This window comes from Heliconius melpomene, chromosome 12, assembly GCF_056956725.1.
Source record: "Heliconius melpomene rosina isolate 202511_hmr_F chromosome 12, ASM5695672v1, whole genome shotgun sequence".
Taxonomy (NCBI): domain Eukaryota; kingdom Metazoa; phylum Arthropoda; class Insecta; order Lepidoptera; family Nymphalidae; genus Heliconius; species Heliconius melpomene.
In genome coordinates this window covers 12978976-12992390 of record NC_140400.1, presented here as the reverse complement: position 1 = coordinate 12992390, position 13415 = coordinate 12978976, and the positions used below count along the sequence as shown (strand labels likewise).

Genomic DNA, 13415 nt, shown 5'->3' with positions numbered 1-13415 from the left:
CGGAACTAAGTACTTCGTGCCAATTGGAACACGTAATGCCCAATTGCCCCTGATCGCCCGCATATCGGTCGGTAGTTATATTATTTCTTTATCCATCCTATCCATAGCCATCCGTTCCCAATTTTCCACCCAATTCTGGAGGCATTGCGTGTTGAGCGGCGGAACTGAACGCCGCGCTTTGACCGAAGGAGATGGAAATATTACATAAATTTTTCATTTCCTCGAATGGTCATTGATACCACAACCTGTCGCTTTGTGGCTCTGCACCACGACTGCCCTCATATATTATTATTACTATTATTATTGAATTAAATACTGTCAGAATGTATTAACTTTCTTTACACCTGAATAAAAAATAATATTTTGTAAGTACCATCACGCCTCCGTCTCGTAGGATAAAGAATAATTATATTAATGTTTTCTTTGATCTTCCTTCTAGAACCTTACAAAGCCTGCACACGGAAATTTCATTCCATCGTCATTTGTATTTTCCGGGTTTTGTGAGACAAAGCGCGGTGTCAGGTTTTTATTCAAATGTTGTTGACCTGGAATGGTCTTTACACCGGCACACATACACATAATAATCAGCTTCCTGCCGTATCCCGCACACAGCAGGCTAGGCAGAGGGAACCTAGTGTTAAGACACTTCGTACTCTATTTTCCGCCGAATTCTAGAGGCATTGCATGTTGAGTGGCGGCACTCAACGCCACGTTTTGCTTGAACACCAGGTAACCTCCTGTACCTACAGCCAAGTTTACTTGGATACTGAGAAGGTATGTCATACGCAATTCTGAGCTTCTCCCTTTGATCGTTTGGACAAAGACGCGAGCAAAAGCTAGTATACTGTATAAAACAAATTGCATATAAACATTTATTTGATTTGATTTATAAAGGTAAATAAATATCTTTATATTTATTATTAATATAAAACAAAACGCACAATTGATATATCTACGTCAGAAATACATTGCTTAAAATGGCTCGTTACTTGTATATTCCTTTTAATTTCCTACCACGTCGCAAATTGATCGTTAATTTCCGATAATGCATTTTAAAGAAAAGAATGAAATGAGTGTTATTTTTTAAAAATGTTTATTTTTAATTATATAATTATTACCTGGGGCCGATTTTAAGAAACACTTTAAGAGCTTCTTTTTATTATAGACTCATAAGGGTCATAATCAGAAAAAGTGTCCTTTTTGTGTCTTTTCTTGTCCCGCTACTTTAATTGCGTTTTAAAAATACAATTTTAAAGATAATTTAAATATTTTGCCATTTACGATAAATTTATTTATTAACTTAAAGATTTTTGTAATATTTTAAATGTATTATGGCAAATAATAGTATTTGTTGTTAGTTGCAAAAAACCTTTCAAAATGCTTCCATACAATTTTTCGTGTCCCATTCACCACTTTACTTTTTAAGAATTGATTTGTTACGAATGTTTATGGTTTTATTTGATTTCAGATATGTTTATATTACTTTACTTTATGCATAATATTAAATAGAACTACTTTTATTGATACATTATTTAATAAACAATATATATTAGTTAAGTAAATTTGTCCCAAAATATTGTCTTTTTGTTACTCAGGGCTAGTAACGTACAATTAAATGATGAACGCAATTATTTTGGATGGTGTTTAATATTGTTTTTTGTTGTGGCACCATAATTCTAAAAGTCAATGCTGTCGTAGCTACAACCAGTAGTGTACTCGCAGCAGTTGAGGGGTTTAAATGTTTTAGAGGGAATGCGTGAAATTACATCTCAGGGTTATAAACGGCTTTTATTTTGGTAAGTATTCTATAATTTCGTTTTCTTGTTTATGTTATTTGCTTCTTTTTACAAAATCTCAAAAAAGAACTTCAGTGCTTGCAGATGCAACACGTGGCTTATGAGCAAATATTTAAAAGGGTTAGAATTTCTCAGATTTCATTCTCAATTTCGTTATATTTCGTTACGTAACGAAATTGAGAAAATATGAAGCCTAGTTCACAATTACGTTACCAATGTTTTCTTATATATGTTTATAATAAAATTGTATCGAACCGGTGCTTGTATATGGAAGATATGTATATAAGAAAAAAAAATTGCTGGCATATGAAAAAAACTATTAGTGACTTTTCATAAAGTAAAGTAACCAAAAATAATGATTTTTAAGTTTTTTGCTTGTTTGCTTGTTTGTCTGTGTTTGTGCACGCTAATCTCAGACCAGCAGAAACAGCTCAACCGATTTAGTTAAAAATATTTTTTATTCTGCCTGAATTTAGTTGTGATTTTGTGATTATTATTTTTTGATAAATATTTTTGTATTTTCAGTAAGCGTCATGGCTCCTATGTCGAGTGCTGAAATACATAAAAGATATAGAGAACGTCTTAAAAAGACCAATCCTATTAAATATGAAGATATGCGGAATAAACACTTACAAAGAATTAAACTTAATACCAGTGATAACGACTCAAATTTTGATATATTTTAAAGTGGATTTAATTTTATCATTAACTTTGTGATCTCTAACTTGAAATATAAGTTTATTACGTTACTAACTAGCATTATTATATTGTTCATATTGTCAGTTTGTTACGTTTTCTTCTTACATTTATAATCTGTTAATTCAACGATTGAATCTTTAAAATTTTAATCTGTGTCTCATTAAATAAAAAAAACAATATTTTATTCATATAATATCCTTATTTTGTTGTGTATAATGCCTTATGACATCAGTTTCGTAACAAACATTATCAGTGTTGTTACTTATCAGTTACGTTACGAATTCGAAAATGTCCACTTTTCTGATTATGACCCATAAATGTTCCTAGGCGCTATCTTTTACTTGTTGCTTCGTCTGAGTGGCCGTGACCGCAGGTACTTCTATCTATGGATACAAGAAATCATGAATATTGAGAAAAATAAAAAGTTGTTATTCACCGTTTTTTAGAATTCCCCGATAAATGGACTATCCAACATAAAAACCATTTTCCAGTACTAACCGTAGTTCTTGAGATAAGCGCGTTCAACCAAATATGCTTAATATAGATTATTAGAATAGATAGCATAGACTATAGCTTACAATAATTCTACTCAAGAATTAATAACGATTTTTTAAATAAAATTGTAATTAAAAAGTGAAACAAAGATAAAACTCAAGCGCAAATACGGATACAATATTTTAAAGGGTAGGATTAAATCGCAAGGGCGTTGTGGTGTAAGTGTTATGAGTGTAAGAGGATTAAATACGAGCATATCGTTTTAGTTTCATATTTCAGTAACTACATGAATCGAAGCATTAAAAGTTTATGTGAGAATATTTCATGTTAAAACTTCGAAAGTAGTCCGTTTAACTAGAAAATTCTTTTGATCGTAAGCAGCTCGCCTGCCCATACGAATGCAAAGCATTTTTATATAAAACCTAAGCCAACACTGTGTGTGCCTGCAATGTTGAGAAGCATATTAAGTTTTTGTGTAAATTAATTTCGCCATTTACATATTTCTCGTGCAAACATATTATTTAAAGAATTATATAAAATGTAATAATAGAAACTGAGATAATATATTGATATCAATTAAAACGTTATTAAAAATATATAACTATTAAAGTAAAGTTTAAATAAGAAATTATTGTATTCTAAAAGTAAGTTCGTTCACTAAGAGGTGTTTGAAATGTGATTTATTAGATTAGACATGGAATGAAGCAGCGAGACCGACAATTGTACATTTACCGGTCGCATTGTCGCATTCATTCGTCATCAATCATCAACTATATTTAGATCTGATAAATTCGTCCTGTAGAGATGCATTAAGAAAAGCTAGGCTAGAGTTATATTTTTGTAAATTATATTAGGTATAGGGAAGGTAAAGGGAATCTGGGAACCTAATGTTAAGACACTTCCGTTTCCCAGCTTAGAAAGAATAATATGTTCGGCTTCCTCGATTCGAACCCACAACCTATTGTGTTTACAGTCACGAGCTTCCACACTACGACTGAACTCAGTATAGTATAATTATTTATTTTAAATAAAATATGCACTGAAACGCTATCCCGTATTCTTTATTGCAGCCGTTATTTAAAAATGTTGTCTTTTAGAGATTGCTTCAAGCAATAAGACTTTGCTTATTTATTTTTTAAGTTTTAAATTTGATATATTTTTATTGTGTACAATAAAGATTTTTCTATTTTCTTCTATATTATTAGAAATTTGAATAATATTTATATATCTCATGTATAAGAATAAATACAACACAACATTGGGCGAAATGCCGAAAAGAGAGTGCTTAACACTAGACTCTCTCTGCCGACATTACAGGAGGGTAGGACCTACACTCTACAGTATAAAATAAAATTATATAATTTAGTAAAATCGTAATTTTAAATAACTTAATTTCATTCCGTGAATGGGAGATATTAAATTAAAAAAACAAAATGGTTTCTTGTCATACAAATAGTCTATTAACATAGTTAGTTGTTTTCTTAAAATTACAACACTTTTTCTAACTTTCCTAAACGTTTCCATAAACTTGAGTTATTTTAGAACTAAAGAAATTAAATAATTTTTATGACCAAAGTTTATAATAGCAAAAGTTTTGTATATTTATTTTTATGTACTTATTTTTTGTTTAAATGAAAGAAAGAAATCTATTCTTTAAACGTTATATTATCGATTTAAATATATTTTGTTGTTTCTCGCAAAGCTTGGACTATTCTATGTTCAAATATAGGATTTTATAAAATAACACAACATTAAAACAATCTGATATCTAAACGAGTACAGCGAGTAATGAATGGGGTGTAGTACGAGGGGTGCGGGCAATCGATACGCACCCCGGTCTAATGCACCCCAGCAATGCAAGATGAACTGGGTCGATGTGTGTTTATTGAAAAATATTATATATATACAAAATAAAATAAATCAGCTTCACGTTGCATCCCGCGCGAGTGGGTAGGTAGAGGGAACCTAGTGCTATGACTCCGTTCACCACTTTCTATGTTCAAATAAAGATTTTAATTAAATTCACAACTTAATTAATATTTTACGATTTCTGCAGGCAATGCGTTTTGAGTGGCGGAACATAACGCTGCGATTCGCGTCGATACCATAGCGAAGAAATGAAAATATACATTTATTTGTCACTTACGAACCCACTCAACAAAGTTCCGCCACTCAACTTTGAAAACCTCGAAGAATTCTGAGGAAAGTGGAGAAAGGAGTGTCTGAACAATAGGCTACCTACCCTGCTGTACCTATGCAGGATAAATCGTGGAGATGATTTGATTTAATTTTAATTTGATCATAATCATAAAAATTTATATCCGTATTACACGTAGGGGAGAGCGGGGCTAAAAGTTACCGAGGTAAGTTGTTCCAATGGAAATAATTTCGCGGAGAAAAGTGATAGGAATATTTAGTAAATATATAGTGAAATGCAATGTAATAGCGCACCCATGGCCATAATATTGAACAATCCGGTGGCACCCGAAACCAATGGAATAGCACACGGGTGTCGTTGGTGCACGATTGTAAATATTTTCGCATTCGATATTTTTGGTCTGTCTCACTAATTTTTACGATTAGCCTCGAGTATGTTAGTATTTTTTTTACATATATTATCTACTATTTCGGAACACTATTAGTAAATTATTTATGTTTCCTAATTATATTTATATTAAATTTTTTTTCAACACGTGTTTTTGGGGCTAGATGTTCCCTTTTTTTGGATCATATTGTGACCTCGGAAAAACGTTCACCAATTCATTTGTACCAATAATGGGATATAAATATTGTAATTTTTCATACTAAAAAATATTGTAATTTAGTAACATGCGGACTTATGCTCGAAAATCAACTCGAGGTTATGTGTCATTGATTACTGAGAGTTGATACAACAAGCAGTGGATGTAGTTTTCAAAGATTGCAGGAATAAGATTAAGACTTTTACCAAAGAATTACATATACATATTGAGCGCGAAAAGGTAAATTTATAAAATCTTTGTTTATTATTTTGGGTTAACAAAATCAAAATAAGTTTTATTTTATGTAAAATTATCTTTTACTTTTTAGTTCGTTGTTTTTCGGTTCGGTTTTTTTTGTTCAAAATTAATTCTTTTTACCAATTTAAGTGATAAATAACCTTAAAAGGATACTTCTTAAACGAGTGTTGGTTATGGTGGTAGTGGTTGTTCACGAGTGGCATCTGTTGTGATATGTAAAACTTGACTCAATTAGGTATTATTTTTATGGAAACTAACATTTTGGTATATTGACAAGAAAATACATAAAAAATATTCGGGTGAATTGGGAACCTCACCTCCTCCTCTCCTTTTTTGAAGTGGGTTGAAAATGAAAACATCTTTTTTGAGGTTGGTTGAAAAGAAATGCAACAATGGGGAATCTTACTTCTGATAATAATTTTAACAAAGTTTTCCCTTGTAACTATTCCAGAATAATTAAAATTTACCAAAATAAAAACAAATTTTCTCAATTTTGACCGGATTTTATAATCGGAATCTAACCAAACTTTTAATAAACTATCCTTGAAGTGTATCCTTTCCAATAAGAAAAGAATCATTGGAATCGGTTGGCGTGATATTGAGATATTCGTCATTTTGTCGCACACGTACCAATACAAATTTAATACTTATGTGATTTTCTCATAGATATCATTGTCAAAGATAGATCAAAAAATAAAGTTGGTTCTCACATGGGAAGCACTACCTTTCAAATAAAAAAAATCATCAAAATCGGTTCACTTAATTAAAAGTTATGAAGTAATACATTAAAAAAAATAGTCGTATTGATAATCTGATTTTCTTACAGAAGTCGGTTAAAAAAAATTTGCTTTTGCGCCTGGTGATTATTACGATACTGTTGATTATTCCTTAAATAAACAGGCTTTGTTCGATTACTTATTGTTTTTTATTTTGCAAATAATAGCTTTAAAAACAACAACAAAAATTGGTAACAATTTACCCCGGTCTGTTAACAACTTGCGCCAAGTCGGGGTAAGTTGTTACTTTCCGACTTCAGTCATAAAAAAAATCATAATAAAAAAAAAAGTCTTACAAAGAATACCCCAAATTACTGTTTTAATTGCAAGTCTAGATATGTAGGTTGAATTTGATTATATTGTATAAATACTGAAATCAAGTATTCGTAGAAATATATGAGATTAAAAAAATCGAAACTTTTGGCCCCCTCTCCGCTACTTATATATTAGGTATGTAAAATTACGCTAATGTTATAAACTATGTTAATTTGTATAAAGTAAAAAAATTAAGGATTAAATTTAAAAGAGTAGTATTTAAAATGAGTTCCTTAGTCCTTTAAAATATTTTCAAAGCTTTGAATACAAAATAAGCTGGTATTGCATTTGAGACGTTCAAACCAGATCTTGTCACAGACGGCCCGATTTTTCTAAAAATGTTTATATTTTGTAAAGGCATTCCTCTTTACATCGCTTTCTTTGCGTTATGGATAAAAGGAGCATTAAAAGCAATATGTTTTTACTAGTTTAAGAATTTATTATATCCCTATATTGAAATATTTTCTAATATTCCTGTACAAATATGCTTACATATACACTATTCATACAGATTTAGTAACAAACCGGAGAAGTATATACTCATGAAAACATAAAGTGCCTCAATTTAATCTCGATTGGTTTGTGTGAACTTACATTTTATAAAAACATGAATTTCTGGTCACAATTCCCACCGCATGGATAAAAAGTTTCCAAAGGAAAATATGAAATACCTTCATGCCTTAATGACAATTTAATAAAAGTCGTTCAATCATCTATATATATAAAATCGAAAGGTCACTCACTCATCACGAAATCTCAAAAACTACAAGTGCTAGGAATCTCAAATTTTGTATAGGAGTTATTTATAGGACGTAGGTGCTCGCTAAGACGGGAATTTGCAATATTCAACTTCTAAGGGTTTGTTTTTGGGGTTGAAAATTTGTATGAAACTTCGTTACTAATGACATTTGTCTTTGTCATTCGTTACTAAATGCTAGGAGTCTCAAATTTTGCATAGACGTCACTAGGACGTAGTCATGGAGACAGAAATTAATAATAACATAGTTCACGCGGGTGAAACCGCGAGCGGGCCGCTAGTTCAATATAAAGAGATTGCTTGTTATATTGATTTGTGTCTCCATCTTTATATGAAAATAAAGTTTTATTAAAATTATAAAATTTTAATTTCGCCGCTCTGGCAGTAAGACAAAGCACGGTGAACAGCGTTAAGCTTAAAAAATTATAATATATTTTTAATATATATAATAATTTTTAAGGTATATTTATATATCTTATATGTAGTAGCTCTATATGAAATACGTAAAATTGAAAAAACGTATAAAATAACTTGCATTTCATCAATCAATATTTTCATTATGTAAATATACCTTCAGTTGTAGATCCTCGCAGTGTGCAATATAGCGAAGCGTTCGCCCTTGTTTGCTCTGTGTAGTGGGCGAACTTCTCTACACAGTTATAGGCGACAAAGACAACGCTTTGAAACACAAACGCTACTGTGCAAGGTACCATACATTTAATTATAATTATAATAATTTGTGCTAATTTCATATCTTAACATATTTCCGAGACTTTTATTAATTACATATGGAGTGAATTCAAATCCTGTAATAATATGTACCTCATCGTAAGTAGTTATTTAAATAACTGAAAATATTATAAACATATTTGTAAAAATTAATAAATTGTAAAATTTACCTTAGGAAAAAACTAATTATAATAAGAGAACTAATTTAAAATTAAGAAATTACATATTGAGATATATTGAGTACTTGTACATTTGTATTTTAGAGAGCTGTTATGGATGCTCTCGAATTGTTTTCATAAATTTCAAGACCTATTTTCGTTCGCAAAATTGCACTTTTATCAACAGATATCGAGAGATGGAGTTTTTTCTTTATAACCCTCTGGAATAGAGCTATAGAGCAATCTGAATGTTTAGATGTTATAAATTCAAAGCACCTCGAGGCAGGCGACCCGCGTCAACGAACGAAAATTTCCTAAACAAACAAGACTACCTGTACGTGAAATATTTTGTGAAGCAAACAAACTCAATTACGTATGCGATAGGTACTCGTATATAGGTATGCTGTGGACAATATTTAACGAAAATTGTATTTTCATGAGTCATTATTATTAGTTTTTACCGACAGATAACATTTTTTTTTGTTTCACAACTCCCAATTGCTAAGAAAGGGTTATGTTTTTCGCACGTATCTTGTATATAAGTATGTATGTATGTATGCAATATTCTTTATTACCTCATATGTCCAGAACCACACATAATTGAGGTATAATTAAATTCATTTTAGCAGCCCAAGTGTTCTTAGATAGGTGACCTTAAAAAAATAATCATGGTAGCTGTGGGATGCCATTAGACTTAATGAAAAAACATTTTGGTTTTGAACTTCATAATTTTTAGTTTTATGCAGTCGAGGATATTGATTTTTTATTATTCTTTTATTAAAATAATTTATTGCGTAGTGACTTCGAAAAATATAATGGAGCGAAAAATTGGAAAAATTACATAAACTAGATCTATATGTAATTATATAGAGAATATCCTTATGTTTAGTAAACTATTCCATACAAAGCAAATAAGTTAGTATGAAATTGAACATAACAATGCACTTAAAGCACCAAACCGGTAGATGAATGCTGGCACTCGTATGTTCGAGTGTATACTTTAGTTGTACTAGAAGTAAAACGTTACATAAAGGGAATTGTCCACGCCTTTATCTCATACCTGTCTGGACAAGGCTCGTTCTGGCCTGATAAACCCATTGAATTCTAACTTGTTGTGGTGTCATGTTGCTGATAAACTGCATTTGAGAGTTTGCCGGCCGCTTTACGTGATTAGTAAATGTCTTAAGTATGGTGAACAAGAAATTTAGAAAATAGCTTAATATTGTCATGTTTAAAAAAAATCAATATTGTTGTTATACTAATGAAAAATAAAATAGATATTCAATTACTTGTATTGTATAAATAAATGCCTTCAGAATTCTGCAGAAAGTGAGGAACGGAGTGTCTTAACACTATTCCCGATGCCTACCCTACTGCGTGCGGGATACAGCGTGAAGCTGATTTATTGTGATATGAACCATATTATGAATTTACATGTAATTAAAAATATTTATTTTATTTTAAATTAGATTTTAAATATAATAACTAAACATATGTACTGTATCTGTAAGTACTCATTACTTACAGTATGTTAACATATGTTTACTATAATTTAAAAATCTATGCCTTCTTATCAAACCAGTGATGCAATCTATAGATGAAATGATAAATCAATCATAAAATCTTAAGTTTTCGATATTGTTATCTCTTAGTATGTCGTTCGCTTCATCGAATGAAGTCATAAACCATGCGTGTCCGTAAAATATCTCAATTACACCAAGACCTCGTCAATATTATTTTTAAAGTGGCTAACATTGTTAATTTAAAGAACATTAGTTATTTAATAGAATTTGGAACTGTTGAAATTGACTGTTTTCTCAGTGGCTTACATAAAGTGAATATTAACGGAGAAAGGGACGGCGTTTCAGTCAAAATAGGAGTTATAGTAAAATGGCATTCTAATCCCGTGGACCGTATGTGCTTTAGAGCGGCTTACCAAAGAGAATATGTGTTTTACCAATACATCGTACCCAAGATGTTACAGCTTCAGAGAAACTTTAAAGTGATTGAAGGACTAAGGCTTAAATTTCCCAACTGTCTACTGGCCAGCATGGAGCATGATAAAGAAACTATTGTTGTGAACTTGTTATCAGAATACAGATTATTAAATAGATTTCAAGAGATAGATTTCATTCAGTCATCTTTAGTTATTAAGAATTTAGCAAAATTACACGGTCTATCATTTGCCTTAGAAAATATATACCCGGAACAGTTTAAAATTATACAAAATCTTTGTGGGAGAGATGTACAATACTCAGATGAACTAAATATACCTAAATCTTTATATCATTACTTCAAACAGTCTGTAAATGTAGTTGCGAATGCAGATATTAAGAGGAAACTAGAAGCTATATTACCGTATATATCGACGCTATTAAGTAAATGTTCTGCACCAGTTCCAAATTACAGTACCATTTGTCATGGTGATTGTTGGAGTAATAATATTCTTTTTAAGTATAAGGTGAGAAATGTATTATGGTATTTATTATAATTAAGAATAAATATTTTTACATATTTATTATAGTAAAATTAAAAAAGGAAAAAAATAATTTATAACTAAAAATTTTCGTTCTGATATAAAAAAAGGTAACTTGAAAAATAAAAACAAATGTGAATTGATAAAAGTAAACAGAGGTGTTATTAAAAAATAATATTGAAACATCAGGCTGTCCATTTATAGCAAAACTTCAATAGCCAGTCTATTTCTACAGTAAACATTGATATTGTTGTTTTCAGGGAAAAATACCATTTGACGTGTTGTTCGTGGATTTTCAATTAGTGCGATATGCATCACCGGTAACTGACCTGTCCTATTACTTCTATATGTCTACTGATGAAAAATTTCTTAATAAAAATTATCAGAAACTTATAAATATTTATTATGGAACCTTATCAGGAGTGCTAAGGCAGTGTAATTTAGATATAGATCAAATATATCCTAGAATTGTTTTTGAGAAACACTTGAAGGAGTATTCTATACTAGGATTATTAGAAGCGCTGATATCAATGAAGATTATTACTGCAGAATCAGATGAAGCCTTAAAAATGACTGAAATTAAATATCAACCGTTGGAAGAGACTTTCCCATATGAATCACAAAACCATGCCCTATTTGTTGAAAGGGTTAATGGCGCTGTTAACTATTTTTTTGATAGAGAATATTCTTTGGATTCCTTATTAAATATTTAAGTTAAACAGTTTTTTTTATTTCTTATAATCTTGAAAATAATTATTTCTAGACCAAATACAGTATAATATACTGTGATCAGAACTTTAAAATACAATTATAAGATTTTCCGTAGATTACATGATAATTATAATCACATTCATTAATTAAATTTGGAAAGCGGAATTACATTAACTTTACAATTAAAATGAAGCCTGTTGAGTTCTCTTATATAGCGTTGAACATCATTATTTCGCTTTAATTATCAAAATAAGCTTTTGAGTTCACATTGTTTTAAGCTCAGTGACGTATGTATATTATTAATTGCCTACTACACTCTGTGAATATTAAATTATTAATATTTTAATACATAAAAAGAGTCAATTTCAGCTTTTTATATATAAAATTCGATATAATCGATTGTTATTTATTCAATCGTAATAATTATTTTATTTATGCCATATAAATATAAAATTTAAAAAAAACTTATAAATTATATTTAAATATTGGGTTGCGAAATCCCAAAAAGAAACCTTTCGTTGTAGACTATCGTTAATGACAATAGATTAAATAATCTAATCCTACTAACGGTAGGCACTTGACCTGGGAGCCTAGTGTTAAGAAACTCCATTCCCATTAAGACCATTTTACGCGGAAATCTGGAGGCATTGCATGTGGAACTCAACGCCGCGAAGAAAAATATTTATATTTTTCAATATAATTATTATTTCGAATTTAGTTTAATTTATTGGTAGTTTATATTTTATAAGTCGACGGTACAATTTTAATGGAAAGAGTTCATTGCGCTTTGTTAACTGGTTGGCATGTTCATGTGCCCATAAATAGTGAGTTTTCCCGAACCCGTGTCAATACCGACATGTGGGTTCGCTCGCGGCCACGATATCACTCAGGTAAATAAAAGCTAGCTGCGAATATAAGTGTGTAATACAATCATCCTACAGAACGGAGAAAAAATAATAATTGAAAAGTGATGGATTTCATTGTATCGCGCTCTTTTATTTATCTTATTTTGTTTTCTGGGTACCACAGTTGTTGATGTTTTCCGTAACTTTTCTTTGTTAGCAGCTGATTTTTGAGCCTTTTAAACCTCGAGCTTTCTTACTAATTAGAAATGTTCTTTGGAGCTTTCAATTCCATTTTCTTGAGCATTACCTACTTGTTTTCTTGTCGTCTTTTCTGCCTTAGAGGAAATTTGTTTTTTTTTCTTTATTTATAGGAATATTTTTGTATACAATTGATTTGCAATAGTTACAGCTAAAAAAAAGAAATTAAATATTAACAATGAACAACCAATCATAAATCAATCATAGTTGTTTATTTCATTAGTGTTACGAAAAGTTCTAAAACAATTTTAAAGTAGTTGAAGCTTTGATCAGTCATCTTCTATTTGTGTTTGTCATTTTGTTTATATTGTTTTATCTGAACATGTCTTAAAACATATTATAGTAATTATAAAAAAAAAAAATATTTTAGTGTTATATGTCGCGGGTAGGCGTGAAAAAAG

General features: G+C 30.3%; 1 protein-coding gene across 1 annotated transcript; it reads left to right on the top strand.

The window, feature by feature from the left end:
• Positions 1 to 10339: 10339 nt before the first annotated feature.
• Positions 10340 to 11919, top strand: LOC146533958 (uncharacterized). The gene is made up of 2 exons (XM_085194609.1): positions 10340 to 11185; positions 11461 to 11919. The coding sequence occupies exons 1-2, from the start codon at positions 10412 to 10414 to the stop codon at positions 11911 to 11913; spliced, it is 1227 nt and encodes a 408-aa protein (XP_085050735.1). The 5' UTR covers positions 10340 to 10411; the 3' UTR covers positions 11914 to 11919.
• Positions 11920 to 13415: the final 1496 nt, after the last annotated feature.